The sequence below is a fragment of the Sphaeramia orbicularis genome, chromosome 11 (genome assembly GCF_902148855.1).
Source record: "Sphaeramia orbicularis chromosome 11, fSphaOr1.1, whole genome shotgun sequence".
NCBI lineage: Eukaryota > Metazoa > Chordata > Actinopteri > Kurtiformes > Apogonidae > Sphaeramia > Sphaeramia orbicularis.
Window position 1 is genome coordinate 44249189 of NC_043967.1, and position 17277 is coordinate 44266465.

At 36.3% G+C, this 17277-nt stretch overlaps 1 protein-coding gene across 1 annotated transcript in view; it reads left to right on the forward strand.

Annotated features, from left to right (window-relative positions):
- Positions 1 to 17277, forward strand: part of osbpl10a (oxysterol binding protein-like 10a) — a 170650-nt gene that overhangs the window by 139249 nt on the left and 14124 nt on the right. Inside the window, exons 8-9 of the mRNA XM_030148247.1 lie at positions 6579 to 6728; positions 8260 to 8758. Of these exons, the coding sequence (XP_030004107.1) occupies positions 6579 to 6728; positions 8260 to 8758 (649 nt within the window). The remainder of the gene's footprint in view (positions 1 to 6578; positions 6729 to 8259; positions 8759 to 17277) is intronic.

Consider the following 17277-nt stretch of genomic DNA (forward strand, 5'->3'; position numbering starts at 1 on the left):
AGGAAGAGGAGAGAAAAGGAGGGGGTTAAAGTGGAGAGCCAAAAAAGGAGGAAGGGTGGGAGCTGCATGAGTGGTGGTAATTAGACCGACTGGTGTAGAGTATGTACACCCTCCTGCATGGGAAGAGGAGGAAGAGGAGGGAGAGGAGGGGAGGAAGAGGAGGGAGAGGAGAGAGAGGAAGAGAGGGAGGAGGGAGAGGAGGAGGAGGAGGGAGAGGAGAGAGAGGAAGGGGGGAGGGAGAGGAGAGAGAGGAAGAGGGGGAGGAAGAGGAGAGAGAGGTGGGAGAGGAGAGAGAGGAGGAAGAGGAGAGAGAGGAAGAGGGGGAGGAGAGAGAGGAAGAGGGGGAGGAAGAGGAGGGAGAGGAAGAGGAGGGAGAGGTGGGAGAGGAGAGAGAGGAGGAAGAGGAGAGAGAGGAAGAGGGGGAGGAAGAAGAGGGAGAGGAAGAGGAGGGAGAGGTGGGAGAGGAGAGAGAGGAAGGGGGGAGGAAGAGAAGGGAGAGGAGAGAGAGGAAGAGGGGGAGGAAGAAGAGGAGGAAGAGGAGAGAGGAAGAGGAGGGAGAGGAGGAAGAGAAGAGGAGAGGAGGAAGAGGAGGGAGAGGAGGAAGAGAAGAGGAGAGGAGGAAGAGGAGGGAGAGGAGGAAGAGAAGAGGAGAGGAGGAAGAGAAGGGAGAAGGAGGGAGAGGAGAGAGAGAGGGAGAGGGAGGGGGAGGAGGGAGAGGAGGAAGAGAAGAGGAGAGGAGGAAGAGAAGGGAGAAGGAGGGAGAGGAGAGAGAGAGGGAGAGGGAGGGGGAGGAGGGAGAGGAGGAAGAGGAGAGAGGAAGAGGATGGAGAGGAGAGAGGAAGAGAGAGAGGAGGAAGAGGAGGGAGAGAAGGGAGAGGAAGAGAGAGAGGAGGAGAGGAGAGGAGAGGAGAGGAGAGGAGAGGAGAGGAGAGGAGAGGAGAGGAAAAAGAGGAGGAAGAGGAGGGTAAGTGTTGAGGCTGCAGCTCGGTGCAGATGAAGCCGACACAGATGGGTGGGACACATGTACGTCACTGGGACTTTCCCTGAGCTTCATCTCCCTCTTCCACTGTTTTTTTTTTTTTTTTTTTTTTTCCAGAGTGGGAGGTGGGAAACAGAGCAGACCCTCCCTCCTGTTCCCTGAGCAGGACTCTTTACCAGTCGAGCTCATCCAGGCTCTGCTCTGCTGTCTTTAATGGGATCTGTTGTTGTGGACTCAGCTGCTCCTTTGTGTTGTTGTTGTTGTTGATGCTGTTCTTCTGTTTGGAGATGAGGTCCAGCTTCATGCAGGTCCAGCCTGTAGCTCCACACCAGTGCAGCGTGAGTGTTTACAGGCACATGCGTGACTGCTCCGACCCCGTCTGCATGTGCCTCTGTTTTGGATTGTCGGGGTGAATAGTGTATTTACAGCCTGGGGAGAAGGGTTCAGATGTTACCCAGCATGCACTGAGCTAACAGTAAACAGCTCATCTGATATGAGAGTCTGTGTTGGGTTCTGAAATTATACCAGAAATTGCAGCGAAGCTTGTGGTGGTGATCAAGATTTTAGCTCAGTTTGTGTAAGGTTAGCTCCTGCTTCTTCTTTTTTTATTTTTATTTTTTATTTTAATTGCCATTTTTTGCTGTTATAAGACTAAACATCCACTGTTATTAGGAAAAAAACCTTGTAATTTGTTAAAATGTAACTATTTATGTAATTTGTCATAGTATAAGTACAACATAGTAGCTATATTTATTACAAAGTATATTACAGCATCATAAGTTTTTACATATAGTGCTAACCGGTGACTAATAATATATAGGCATATGTTGTTACTATTAGCATGTTAAACTGCGATCATTCTTTGGTCAGAAACAGACTGTAGTAGCTTTATCACTGACCCTCAAATTGCGCGATTATAACTAAAAAATTGGCCAACTGGAAAAACAATTTAGCCAAAACTCTCATTTTTCGATGAAAAGTTTTTGCACTGGCAAGAGGTGGTTTTTTGGGTGTAGTGCAATTGGTATGTCACGCAAAACTGCAATGGAAAGAGCTTTTTCCGTAACTAGTCATGTGAATAAAAAAAACAAAAAACAAAAGGATGTTGACGGATGTTACGACAAGTGAAAAAAAGAACAGTTTTAAAAGAAACATGGCGCAGCATATGTAGACACACCAGGAAACTGAATAATTTTTTAAATTTAGTACGGGATAGAGGGGTAATATAATAATAATGAATATATCTGTAAATTATCACAATATTAACAATCATTGCCATGTTTATGGAATGACTTCTAGTGGCATTTCGCGATAATAAATAAACAAATCATCAGTTGTTTTTTTTTCTTTCTATTTTTTCTACAAACAAACAAATCATTTATGCTTTAATGGAAAAACCGACATTACGCACTTCTGTTTTTTCAACATTTCGTCAATATCTGTAAAGTTTTGCGCAGATGTCCAATGGAAAAGCGACTAGTGTAACATTATAAATACAATCAAATATAAAATAAAACCGTCAAACTAACAGTATTTGCATGAACAATGTTAAAACACTGGAACAATCCAAATCTTACCAAATGTATTTTTCTCATTTCTAGTCAAAATATCTGATCACACTTAAAAAAAGACAGAATCAACTGAAGAGTAACTTTTCAGCGAGATATAAAATATAAGAAATCTTACCAAGATAATTTTCACTTGTTCTGTTGGCAGATTTTTGGCTTGAATTAAGCAAAAAAATCTTGAATTAAGCAAAAAAAATCTTGAATTAAGCAAAAAAATCTTGAATTAAGCACAAAAAAAAAAATCTTGAATTAAGCAAAAAAAATCTTGAATTAAGCAAAAAAAATTGAAGTAAGCCAAAAATCTGCCAGTGGAACAAGTGAAAATTATCTTGGTAAGATTTCTTATATTTTATATCTTGCTGAACAGTTACTCTTTAGGTGATTGTTTTATTTTAAGTGTGTTGAGATATTTTGACTGGAAATGAGAACAACACACTTGGTAAGATTCAGATTTTTTCCAGTAAATGTGCTCTTCTTTTCTTCATACTTTTTTTTCTCCCCAATTAAAACTCAAACAAAAGTAAAGAATAAAAGTCACTGAAGCAGAACCAACCTTTACATGTTGCATCCAAACACAATCTGTGCTTGTTTTCTTTTTTTTTTTTTTTTTTTTTTTTTTTTTAATTAAGCACATATTTTTACCCACTTTTTGCACAACTTTAACCACATGAAAACTTTTTGGCCGGCGACTAAATGAACTGTTGTCGTAATAAACCCGCTCATGGGTTGGAGCGAAGATCCTCTGACCTCAACTGCAGTAATTTCCTGTTTCTGTCAAGAGTCTTTTTAATTAGCCTGAACCAGTGGAATCCTAACAGTCCTCCTCCTTCTGCCTCCCTCTTTTCCTTTTTCGCTTCTATATATATCACTCTGCTCGGAGAAGGAACCGGCTCCAGGGACTCCTGTATGTGTGTGTTCCACTGTTCCCTTGTGTTTGTGTGCAAAGTGGGTTGGTGCAGTCGAGTGTGTATGTATATACGTATGTGTGTGTGTGCAGACGATGTGTGAAGCGTGGCTTTTGGCATGCATGCATGGAATGAAATATTCAGGTGACAGGCAGGCACTCCCGTTCTGGAAATATCTCCTTCTGCCCCCCCCCCCCCCCCCCCCCCCCCCCCCCCCTTCTGCAGGAGCACTTCCATGTAATTATGCAGCCAGGATTTTCAGTTGCTCCTGAATTCTTGCTTATTTAGCCTTTTTTTTTTCCAGTAGCAGCCCCACTAAAATGAACTATCCCAGTTGAACCCATCCGTAGTCAGAGTGTGAGTGTAGTTGCAGAGACCGACTGAATTAGAGGATAAAGACCACTGGGGCAGAGGGGGTGCACACACACACACACACACACACACAGAAGTGTTGTTGCCCACAGGCTCCGGAGGCACTTTCTGCATTATACATCAGCCTCTTTCTGTCTTTTTTTTTTTCTTCTTCCTTCCTGCCCGCCCCAAGTTACAGCAGGAGATATCAAAAGCATCAGCTCTTCTTTAACCTCCTCCACTGCATCTGTTTCCAGTCCAATGGTGGAACATAAACGCAACGCACAACTTGCGTCCGCTCTGTCGTGTTCAGGGCCGGCGGCGTAGGCTGTTACCGCCCCGTACCGGGTTTAACGAAGGCGGGATGACGGGGATGAATGGACGCTGAATAGGGTTGAGTCCAAAGTAAATGAGGTTGAGTCCTTTGGTATTTCTAGGCAGCTTCTGGAACAGGCCTTCTAAATGAGTTGCGTGACCTTATCGTACAGACTGACAGTTGAATGTTGGCGGAACAAAATGGCTTCTTCTGTCTTCTCTTTTGCTTTTTGCCAGTGACAGGTCATACACTGCAAAAAATGATTACTGAGAGAGACAAAAAAGACTTATTTCTAGAATATTTGTTGTGTTTTTCATCTACAGTGGTCCCTCGTTTATCGCGGGGGATAGGCGAAATCCGAGAAGTAGTCAGCTTTATTTTTTTTACAATTATTCTATATGTTTTAAGGCTGTAAAAGCCCTCGCCACACACTTTATACACTTTTCTCAGACAGGCATTAACATTTTCTCACATTTCTCTCTTGTTTAAACACTGTCAAAGTTCTAACCTTCATAGATTTAAAAATAAATAAATACAGTAATATAGATTGAAACCTGCCTTCTGGGTGCGACCACAGGTGCCTTTGTCGGTGCAGAACGTTTTGTCGACATTGTGGGTTTTGTCAGGGAGAAAACTTGCAAACATACAGCACTTCAGAGTCACACTGCTAGCGATTGAACATTTATGTAAATTTGGCAAGCCGAATGCATTCTGTACCGTACAGGAGACACGGCACAGAGGAGACTGATTGACAATGGTCTACAGTCCCTTAGCCAATCAGGACGCAGAACACAATGCGCGTTCATATGCTGTAAAAAAAAAAAAAAAAAAAAAAAAAAAAGCATGCAAAATTGTACTAAAAAAAATCTGCGAAACAGCGAGGCCGCGAAAGGTGAACCACATTATAGTGAGGGACAACTGTAAATAGAAAAAAAAAGCTCACCAAGAAGTTTTTCCAACAAAAATATTCTTTTTTTTTTTTTTTTTTTTTTAAATCTAACTTTTTCTTCAGAAGATATCTAGCCAGATTTTACTAGTAACAAGGTATGGCAGTATTTTACAAATTATCCCAGCAACGAAAAAAAAAAAAGCGTCTTTGAGTGTCCAAAAAAGTGCTATATAAGTGTTATGTATTATTATTATTATTATTATTATTATTATTAAGAATCCAGATTATTTTTCTTATTTTAAGACTAAACCACTTGTATAACTTCTCAATTTAAGAATCTTAAGAAATGACAGCAACTGCACTGCAAAAATCTAAACCTTACCAAGTGTATTTTTCTCATTTCTAGTCAAAATATCTCATTGCACTTTAAATAAGACATAATCACCTAAAGAGGAACGTTCCAGTGAGATATAAGAACTGATTTTTAGACAATAGATCTGGAAAATCTTATTTCAAGAAATCTTACCAAGATAATTTTTACGTGTTCCATTGGCAGATTTTTTTTTGCTTGAATTAAGCAAAAAATCTTGAATTAAGTCTTTATATAATTATATTTGCAATAAATATCATTGAAATTGTTTTGTTTTTTTTTCATCTATAGGGTTCATTGTATGGACATCATGATCTAAAACAAGTACAAAATTAGTTTTTTTTACTTAACTTTATTCAACACTGAATTTGTTTTAATAATGGTTTGTTTTTCTTTCTTACAAACAAATAAACGTTGGTGAAAGTACTAATAAGAATTTGCAAAGAACACAAATACAGGTCAAAGAAATAAATACTTGAAATTTATATTTTTGCTTTAATATTTTAAAAAAATTCAGAGGTTTTAAGGCTGAGAAATATAAATTAAAAAATCTGAATACTGAACACGAAATAAATAAAAAAAAAAAAATCCAAGTATATATTTGTAACTTACACTGATGGTAACTGCAAATATGTACACTTAAATACAAGAGAATACCACAAAAAAAAAAAAAAAAAGGAGGGAACATTTGAGGAACCTAATTCCTGCTGGAATTCCTGAGTTAACTGTTTGTTTATCTGAGGTTCAGTTTTAACAAAACACGTTCAGTCCAAGGTTTCCACTGGTTTTCAAACTCTTCTCATTCCAGGTTTAGAATAAATGTAATAAATGTTTCTCCACAATAAAAAATACCATGAATCCCCTTAATCCAATCCTCAGCTGTAGGAGGTTCAGATCATCTACATGTAGATTTCTGAAATATTTATTCATTCTGACCATAAAGAATCATTTTAAACCACATGTAACATCTCATTTGGAAGAAAAAAATCAGCCATGTAACTTAAAAAACACATGGATTTTACATTTATGGTGATAATTATTGACCAGTGACATGAACATTTTTATCCTGACTTTTTAAATAAACAGGAATGGGAGCTCATAGTCTGACGTGTCCCAGTAGTTGGGTCCATAAATTTAGACTCATTTTATTCAGATTTCCATATTCAAACTCAAACCTGTGTGTTTGTCTGGTCTCTGCAGCACCACACGGGGCCAGAGGACATCAGCCCCACCGAGGAGGTGACAGACACCGAGGACAACGAGGAGGAGGACCTGGGCGTCCTGGATGACCAGCGCAGCGTCATCCTCCACCTGCTGTCGCAGCTCAAACTGGGCATGGACCTGACCCGGGTAAAGGCCCCAGACTCTGAATAAGACAGACACAGAAAGCAGTGATGCACAGCAAAAAAAATATATACCCTCATATATTTTGTCTCATATAATACACATTATTTGTTCTGGAGGGGGTTAAAAAATCACCAAGATATGAGACAAACTCAGACTTTATAATAGGGTTAGGGTTAGGGTTAATAAAACTCTATAATAATAGTAGTTAAATATGTTACACAAATACCATCAAACACAAAGTAAAGAACCATTATAAATTCACTTAAACACATTTTTTAACAACACTAACTGTAAATGCAAAGAAAACATGGTGACTATATTTGTAATGATGTTTGGCCCATTTAAAAAAATATATGATAAAATCAGATATAAGACTTTATATTAACCAGCCGAAAAAAGTAAATGACAATCTGTAAACAATATTTGCAATAAAGTCATTACTTATTTATTTATTACATCTCACATAGACTGAATCATGCAAACTGAATATATTGCTCACATGTACATGTTTGATAGAACATTTCCTGATAATTTCTAATATTTGTTTACACATAAAGACAGAGCAGCAGACCAAAAATCAAAATAACATTTAAAGTTAGAATCAGTGTGTACAGGTGAGACTAAAGCTTTATAGAAGAAATCTCATATCAACAGGGATTCACTGGTTGCTAAATTCTTGGTTGAAACCAATATTTGGCCGATTACGAGGTTACTTTGTTTGTTGTTTTTGTTGTTATTTATCATTTTTAACAAAAAAATCTACATTATTGAAATAGTTACTAGTCATAAGTAACAATAATATCAGTAATATCACTGACTATAGATTCTAACACAGACATTTATGAACAAACCTTCAATATAACATGACAGACCATTTCTACAGTGATACCGATACTGGCTGATATCAGTAAATATCGGCTGATACTGATGTGTGGCTGATGTATCACTGATAATAATAGTAATAATGATCATAATAAAAATAATAATATATTACAAACAGATACAAAAAAATACAAGAAATAAACACAAAATAAAGGATACTAAAGCAGTGTTTTTCAACCTTGGGGTCGGGACCCCACGTGGGGTCACCTGAAATTTTTTAGTAATTGATAAAAAAAGACAAAAAAAACTTACTAATAAAAAATATATGGTGAGTTGAGAGAGACGTAAAAGTCATGACAAATTCTGAGGCTAAAATGGAAGCACTGAATTGATAAAAAAAAATCAAAAAAATTAAAACTTTCTAATAAAAATTTACATTATTTAGCCTAAATGTCACCTCACCTAAAATTAACGTTTATTTGCAACATATTATAGCAAACTATTACATGATCAAAAACAAATTGACATTAGCAAAAAAAAAAAAATCTCAGTTTTGAATGTCTGGGGTCGCCAGAAATTTGTGATGTTAAAATGGGGTCACGAGCCAAAAAGGTTGGGAACCACTGTACTGAAGTGTGGACAAACCCAGATATAAATGATTAAAGTCGTGGTAAACGTAGTAAATGTTGTAAACGTTGTGTTTCCTTCTCAGGTGGTGTTGCCTACATTCATCTTGGAAAAGCGTTCGCTCCTGGAGATGTACGCCAACTTCATGGCTCACCCAGACATGTTCCTGTCAATCACAGCCGGGGCCACGGCCGAGGACCGCATCGTCCGCTTCGTGGAGTACTACCTGACCGCCTTCCACGAGGGCCGGAAGGGCGCCGTGGCCAAGAAGCCCTACAACCCGGCGCTGGGGGAGACCTTCCACTGCTCCTGGGAGGTGCCCCGCGACAAAGTCAAACCTCTGGTCAGATCCACCCAGGGGTCCGCCCGAGAGGCCCCCCGGGGCCACAACAACACCCAGCAAGGAGACGACCCCCCGGCCGGGTGCTACAGGGTCCGCTTTGTCGCCGAGCAGGTTTCCCATCATCCTCCTGTTTCGGGGTTTTACTGCGAGTGTCGGGAGAAGAGGATGTGCGTCAACGCTCATGTGTGGACCAAGAGCAAGTTCATGGGCATGTCCATAGGAGTGTCCATGGTGGGAGAAGGTAAGACCCCCACCCACAGCAAAGTCAAGGATGATTTAACAACAGCTGGGCTTGAATTCATCCTGTTATTCTCTACTTTTTCCTTCTTTTGTTGGAAGAAGGAACAAATGATTTACTTCTTATAAAGCACAGGTGTCAAACATGCGGCCCAGGGGCCAAATCCGGCCCACCAAAGGGTCCAATCTGGCCAGCGGGATGAATTTGTGAAATGCAAAAATTACACTGAAGGTATTAACGATCAATGGTGTCGAAATCATTTTAATTCAGGTTCCACATACAATTAGATTTTAAGTGGGTCAGACCAGTCAAATATTATCATAATAACCTAGAAATAATGACAACCCCAAATTCTCTCTTTGTGTTTCTCTTTGTGTAAAATTACATGAAAATGTTTACATTACCAAACTCTATTTTTAACAAAAAACCTGAACAAATATGACCAAACAGAAATGTCTTAAGAAAAGTAAATGCAGTTTTACCAATATTCTGCCTGTTACTAAATCTTTTGTTCAATTATAATGCACTTGTGTAAATGATAAACTGACAAACTGAGGCAGACTACTGTAAAAATTGCACTTGTTTTTCTTCAGACATTTCAAGTTGTTCATGTTATTCAGATTTTTAAGGAAACGTTGTAGATGTAAACCTGATCATAATATAATTTTACTTTTTTCACTGTTATTTTACTGGTCCGGTCCATTGGAGATCAAATTGGGCTGAATGTGGAAGTGAACTAAAATGAGTTTGACACCCCTGTTATAAAGGATCCTCTTTCAGTTAAGGTTAAACAATAAATAGTAGATATCAATGTATAAAAATGACTTTTAAAAAAAAAAGGAAGACTAGAAAGTAAAAGGATCCACACACCGTCATGATCTTAAGGATAAGAATAAACTGACAAATAGGAAAAGTGCAGGTGTGTATTAACTGTTGAGGACGGTGTTGAATCGTGGGCCAAAGAATGATTTTTTTATAGTTATATATTGTATATTATTAAAGATCTTGATAAGAAAAAAGTCCATATTTAATATGTGTCACAACTTCTGAAACATGGAGAGATGAGAGAAAAAGAGCAAATAATAATGTGGACAATAATAATGACAATAATCGATGATAAGAACCTCACTGAGAGTCTTTGGGATGTGACAGTGATCCAAGGTCAAAACAAGATGATGGAGAAAAATTAATGTAACTATATACAAAAATACACTATGGGACTTTTGAAATACTGTGTTTTTGTCCTGGTAATGTTATTATTATTGTTATTATTATTATTATCCCTCTGGTATCCGGGTGCGCCTTTTAGGCACACTTTGCACTTCCTGTTAAAAAACTTCATATTATTTTTCACAATTTAAATAAAGTTAGAATTAAAAAGTTGTTCATTTTTGCATGATCTTTAAAATTCTGGCCACCAACTAAAATGTGCACATTGTAAACAAAAGAAAATTACAAGACTAGCATCTGTCTCCCAAGTGTGCCTAAAACGCACTATTTCTTCCATTTGATCTGTATGATTAGGGCTGACCTTGATTTACAAAAATAAAATCAAATTAGAGCAGAAAAATAAATCAATATATGATATTTAATAGTTTGATTTACAGGTGTGCATTTTTGGCACACTTGGTGACAGATGCTAGTATTTTTGAACATTTGACCTAGCGCCAAAAATAATAATGCAAATTAACCAATGTTGGAGTTAATCATTGACATATGCCAGGATGCAAAAATCAAATAATATGTGATCCACTTTTTATGTAGTATATTGAAAAAAATAAATTTTTTGTGTTTTTTGCATCTAAAAAATATGGTTTGTTTACATTACAAACACGGCATTTAACCGTGAAAAAATGTGACAATTATTGAGTATTTGGTATTTTTATTTACAGCTCAAGTTGATGAAATCGAAAAAAGTGTAAAAGAATTAAAAACAAACTGTATGAAATTTTTTTTTTTTACATTATTCCACAAGTGTGCCAAAAAGGCACACTTGGTGTTTAGTAAGGGCCTTGCTGGATGGGATACCAGAGGGTTATTATTATTATTATTATTATTATTATTATGCTGCATTGTATTCTCTCTTAAGGACATAGTCAAACATGACCTGAGGTGAGTTTGAGGTTGGATTCAAGGTGTAAAAAGACAGTGTTACTCTAAACAATAAGCCGGCAGATACATTACAGATGTAAAAGGCAGAAACGAAATAAACTGGCCATAATATGGAATAAAACTCACAAATTTGTATCAATAGAAATCTGGAGTTACTACTGACTGTCTCTTGTACAGCCCATGTATTTAACCCTTAGAGACCTAAAACTAATACTTTTTGAGGTGACTTACAAATTAATTTAACCTTTCCAAGTGATTTAACACCATTTATTACAATATTATCCTCTTCATTTTGCATTTTTTCCACTACTTAATTTACTAATCATGTATATGTTCATAAAAGCTCAGAGTAAATACACAAGTTATTATATCAAAACAGAAAAAAATGGAGCAAAATATCGTTTTTCAAGTGTCTACGTGGGTTTTACCGGTGAATCAGTGTTTCCTCGTTCACTACAGAGTCTCTGAACGTCCAAATAAATGGGTCATATCAGATGATGCTTAAAAGCTGAGAAACTGCTTTTAACCTAAATTATTTACATGTATTGATGATTTTTAAGTGATTAAATATTTTATATCAGTAGATGTTTTTTGTGGTCAGTGGCTGTTCAGGTTTTTAAGGGTTAACGCTGACCAAACAGTTATTGTATTTAAGTAGCTCCTCCATCAGCTGAAGTCAAGGAGAAGCAAACTGTCAGAAGAGAAAAAAAAAAACGTCCTAAAATAGCCTTCAGCTGGTTCTGTCATCGTGTTCCGTCCTGTGTGAAAGAATATAAGCGTTCTCTCATGGCAATCGATACAACACTGCTCCGTCAGCAGGTGGACAGTAGGATGTTCATGACAACTCACAGACAGGACGTCCTTGAGTCCAGACGGATGGACAGGCAGGACCACCGTTACTATGGCGACCAGTCAGCGGGTTATGATGCAGCAGTTCATCATGAGGCGCTGTCAGAGTCTATGGTCAGCGTTTCAGCAATGATGTTTCTGATTGGCTGCAAAAGTGGATGATACAGTTATAAATGAAGTGTGTCAAGGTTATTATCGTTAACGAAAACTAACGAAATGACGAAAACTAGAATTGTAAAAACATTTTCGTTAACTGAAATAAATAAAAACTATAATAAAAAGAAAAAAACGATAACTGAAACTGTATTGTGTGTTTACAAAACTAACTAAAACATACAAAAATTCTGGATAAAATTTCCTTCGTTTTCATCTTTGTCAGTGTCGGATTGATATGAAATTGATTTATTTCCGTCAAGCAATTTTAGCCGCTGGCACCATATGATATTTAACGGTCCGTCACTTCTCGTCACTTGTCGTTTAGTCGTCTTCTCGTTCCCACTCTACCTGGAAACATGGAGACTAAAGCTGGAAGAAACCAGCAGAGTCCTGTCTGGGATTTATTTCAATATGACGACAGAGAAGAAGAGAAAAGATATAAAGAAACTAAAACTAAACTAAAACTAAGCATTTAGAAAATAACGAAAACTAATAAAAACTAGCAAACCTGCTCTAAAAACTATTTAAAACTAACTGAATTAGAGAAAAAAAGTCAAAACTAAATAAAACTAAACTATAATGAAAAATCCAAAACTATTACAACGTTGGTCCAGACAGATGGACAGGCAGGACCACTGTTACTATGGCAACCGGTCAGCGGGTTATGATGCAGCGGTTCATCATGAGGCGCTGTCAGAGTCCATGGTCAGCGTTTCAGCAGTGATGTTTCTGATTGGCTGCAAAAGTGGATGATACTGTTATAAATGAAGTGGGTGTCAAGGTTATTATCGTTAACGAAAACTAACGGAATGACGAAAACTAAAATTGTAAAAACATTTTCGTTAACTGAAATAAATAAAAACTATAATAAAAAGAAAAAAACGATAACTGAAACTGTATTGTGTGTTTACAAAACTAACTAAAACATACAAAAATTCTGGATAAAATTTCCTTCGTTTTCATCTTTGTCAGTGTCGGATTGATATGAAATTGATTTATTTCCGTCAAGCGATTTTAGCCGCTGGCACCATATGATATTTCACGGTCCGTCACTTGTCGTTTAGTCGTCTTCTCGTTCCCACTCTACCTGGAAACATGGAGACTAAAGCTGGAAGAAAGCAGCAGAGTCCTGTCTGGGATTTATTTGAATATGATGGAGAAGAAGAGAAAAGATATAAAGACACTAAAACTAAACTAAAACTAAGCATTTAGAAAATAACGAAAACTAATAAAAACTAGCAAACCTGCTCTAAAAACTATTTAAAACTAACTGAATTAGAGAAAAAAAATGTCAAAACTAAATAAAACTAAACTACAATGAAAAATCCAAAACTATTATAGCCTTGGTCCAGACGGATGCACAGGCAGGATCACCGTTACTATGGCGACCGCTCAGCGGGTTATGACGTAGCGGTTCATCATGAGGCGCTGTCAGAGTCCATGGTCAGTGTTTCAGCAATGATGTTTCTGACTGGCTGCAAAAGTGGATGATACAGTTATAAATGAAGTGGGTGTCAAGGTTATTATCGTTAACGAAAACTAAAATTGTAAAAACATTTTAGTTAACTGAAATAAATAAAAACTATAATAAAAAGAAAAAAACTATAACTGAAACTGTATTGTGCGCTTTCAAAACTAACTAAAACGTATAAAAATTCTGGATAAAATTTCCTTCGTTTTCGTCTTTGTCAATGTCGGATTGATTTATTTCCCTCAAGCAATTTTCTCTGCTGGCACCATATGATATTTAACGGTCCGTCACTTGTCGTTTTGTCATCTTCTCGTTCCCACTCTACCTGGAAACATGGAGACTAAAGCTGGGAGAAAGCAGCAGAGTCCTGTCTGGGATTTATTTGAATATGACGGAGAAGAAGAGAAAAGATATAAAGAAACTAAAAGTAAACTAAAACTAAGCATTTAGAAAACAACAAAAACTAATAAAAACTAGCAAACCTGCTCTAAAAACTATTTAAAACTAACTGAATTAGAGAAAAAAAATGTCAAAACTAAATAAAACTAAACTATAATGAAAAATCCAAAATTATTATAACCTTGGTGGGTGTGGGTGAAATTGGGGGTAGGAGTACGTAAGTTTTTACTTCTTCCTACTCCTTTTCGAGCATGTATAATTTAATTTCATTTGTTTTATTTATATTATTATTATTAACTATAACTATTATTATTTATTTATTCATTTTGTTGTTTGTTTGCATATCAATCATTTATGTACTAGTACTTACATTTTGTTGGTTGGTTTTTGTTTTGATTTCACTGTTAACATGTTCGAAATACAGGGTGGGGAAGCAAAATTTACAATGAACATTTAGTGTTTTTTTCTCAGCAGGCACTACGTCAGTTGTTTTGAAACCAAACATATATTGATGTCATAATCATACCTAACACTATTATCCATACCTTTTCAGAAACTTTTGCCCATATGAGTAATCAGGAAAGCAAACGTCAAAGAGTGTGTGATTTGCCGAATGCACTCGTCACACCAAAGGAGATTTCAAAAATAGTTGGAGTGTCCATAAAGACTGTTTATAATGGAAAGAAGAGAATGACTATGAGCAAAACTATTAGGAGAAAGTCTGGAAGATACTATTAAAGAAGAATGGGAGAAGTTGTCACCCGAATATTTGAGGAACACTTGCGCAAGTTTCAGGAAGTGTGTGAAGGCAGTTATTGAGAAAGAAGGAGGACACATAGAATAAAAACATTTTCTATTATGTCAATTTTCTTGTGGCAAATAAATTCTCATGACTTTCAATAAACTAATTGGTCATACACTGTCTTTCAATCCCTGCCTCAAAATATTGTAAATTTTGCTTCCCTACCCTGTAAAGACTTCATTCATTCATTCATTTATGCTGAGGCTAACGACAAACACAAATATCATATGACATGTACATAAGTAGTTAAAATACGCCAATAGAAGAGCTAATACTTCCCGTTTCTGCCTCCGTCACATGTGTAAAAGTGTCCGAAGCAGCTGCTGTTGGAACTGAACCTAGGTTTTATCGAATGACTCTGCTGTTGTACTTGTATTTCCCTGCCGTGCCAGAGGTTACACACTGATCTTATTACACATGTGACGTCTGAGCCCCTTCAGTAATAAAAGTGGTCCGATGGTTCAGACATATTAGAGCGGGTCGGATCCTTCAGACTCACATGAAGCTGCAGGTCATTGTGTTGGTGAATAGGTTTATCTGTGACTATTCCAACCATGTGCATCAGTACATGCCGACAATGTCGCTGCAGTTCAACCCCGAGGGCATGGAGCGGAAAAACATATCTACACAAACGCACCCTTGAAAACATTCTAATAACAACAGAAATGTATTCATGTCTATACAAGTGGGAATGTGGAGAATCTGTGTTTTTCAACAAATGCACTAAAGAACTCAGCAGCAACAACCAGATTCAGCACTGAACTGGTTAAACAGGCATTTTCAGGATTTTGATGCTTTTGTTTCTGCTGTTTTTATATATTAACAGCAGAATCCAACAGCAGATTAATTATAACAAATGGAATGTTTATATACTTTTAATTCTTCTTTCTTTTTAATCTAACTTAGCTATTTATACTCTGCATTTATTTATTTATTGATTGTTAATGTGGTATGACTATCTATCTATCTATCTATCTATCTATCTATCTATCTATCTATCTATCTATCTATCTATCTATCTATCTATCTATCTATCTATTCTAATATCAAACATTTGAGAGGTATTCTAGCAGGAATTTCCTCTGTTGTAGGATTAAACCACCATAAAAATTGAATCAAATGATAATTTTATTTTCAATTCCTGATGTTTAACAAAAAAAAAAAAAGGGTTACTTTGGTGGCAGTTACATCATATTCTGTCCCTATATTTAACATTTCTTAGGTGATTTATCACAATTTATTATGACATAATCCTCTTTGTTTTATATTTTTTCAGTGAAAATCAGGTATTTTCCTGTAGTTAATTCACTGGTCATGTAGATGTTCATAACAGTTCAGATTAAAGTTGAGGAGTATTATATCAAAAACAAAGAAAACTGCAGAAAAAGTGACTTTTTCTGCAAAATCTATCATTAACTGAACATAAACCAAGCGTATCTATCTATCTATCTATCTATCTATCTATCTATCTATCTATCTATCTATCTATCTATCTATCTATCTATCTATCTATCTATCTATCTATCTATCTATCTATCTATCTATCTATCTATCTATCATTTTACCATCCACATTAACCCATAAACACCCAGTGCTAATTTTGTTAGTTTATTTTTAGTCATCTTTGAGTTTCAAAACAACAGAAGAAAGAAATAATACAATCTGACTGAAAAAAGTCTCAGGCAGAAGCAAATCCTTATTAATGTCGCCTACTTTACAGCTTCAGCTACACAAAACATGGTGTCAAGTTAAGGAAAAAAAAACCCCATCTCTATATATATATATATATATTTTTTTTTTCAATTACAGCCATAACTCTCAAATATAGAGGCATATAATGCTTTTTTGAACATAACAAAGAAAGTCCATAACTTAACCCATAAAGACCCAAACAACCACTGGTGACCAAAATCATCTACCAATATAAAACGTTCAATAACTTCTGATCCACTAATCCTATCAATACATGTGAATAATTGGTGTAAAATACAGTTTGTCATCTTTTCATGGTCATCAGATATGACTCATTTGGACGTTCAGAGGCTCTGTAGTTACCATGGAAACACCGTCATCTTCTACACTTGGTTTATGTTCAGTTATTGATAGATTTGTTGAAAAAGTCCTATTTTCTTCATTTTTAATCTGAGTTTTTATGAACATCTACAAGATCAGTCAACTAAATCTGGAAAAATACCAGATTTTTATTGAAGAAACGCAAAATACAGAGGACAGTACAAACAAATGGTGATAAATTGGTTCAGAAAGGTTAAATAGAGAGAAAAATGCATCTGGGACCTGCCAGAAAAGTAACACTGGGTCTTTATGGGTTAATTTTTAAATTAGCACTATTCCATGGTTGTACCCCTTTAAAACTAACTTCTTTTTTTTAGCTTTTTGTAACATAAATTTGCTTCCATCTCTCAACTCATATTTACTTGTGTTTTGTGTCAGTTCCCAAAGGATTTTTTTCTCTCTATTTAAGCTTTTTTTAAGCAATTTATCACCATTTATTATATTAACCTCTGTATTTTGCATTTTTCACTGTAAATCATGTATTTTCCTATATTTCACTTCCTATAGAGGCTCATGAAAACAGAGTAAATTCAAAGGTTATTATATTAAAACAGAAAACTGAAGAAAATATGACTTTTTCAGTCAAATCTCTCATTAACGGAACATAAACCCAGTGTGTCCATCCAATGTCATTGATCCAACTCCATGGGTTTTACTGGT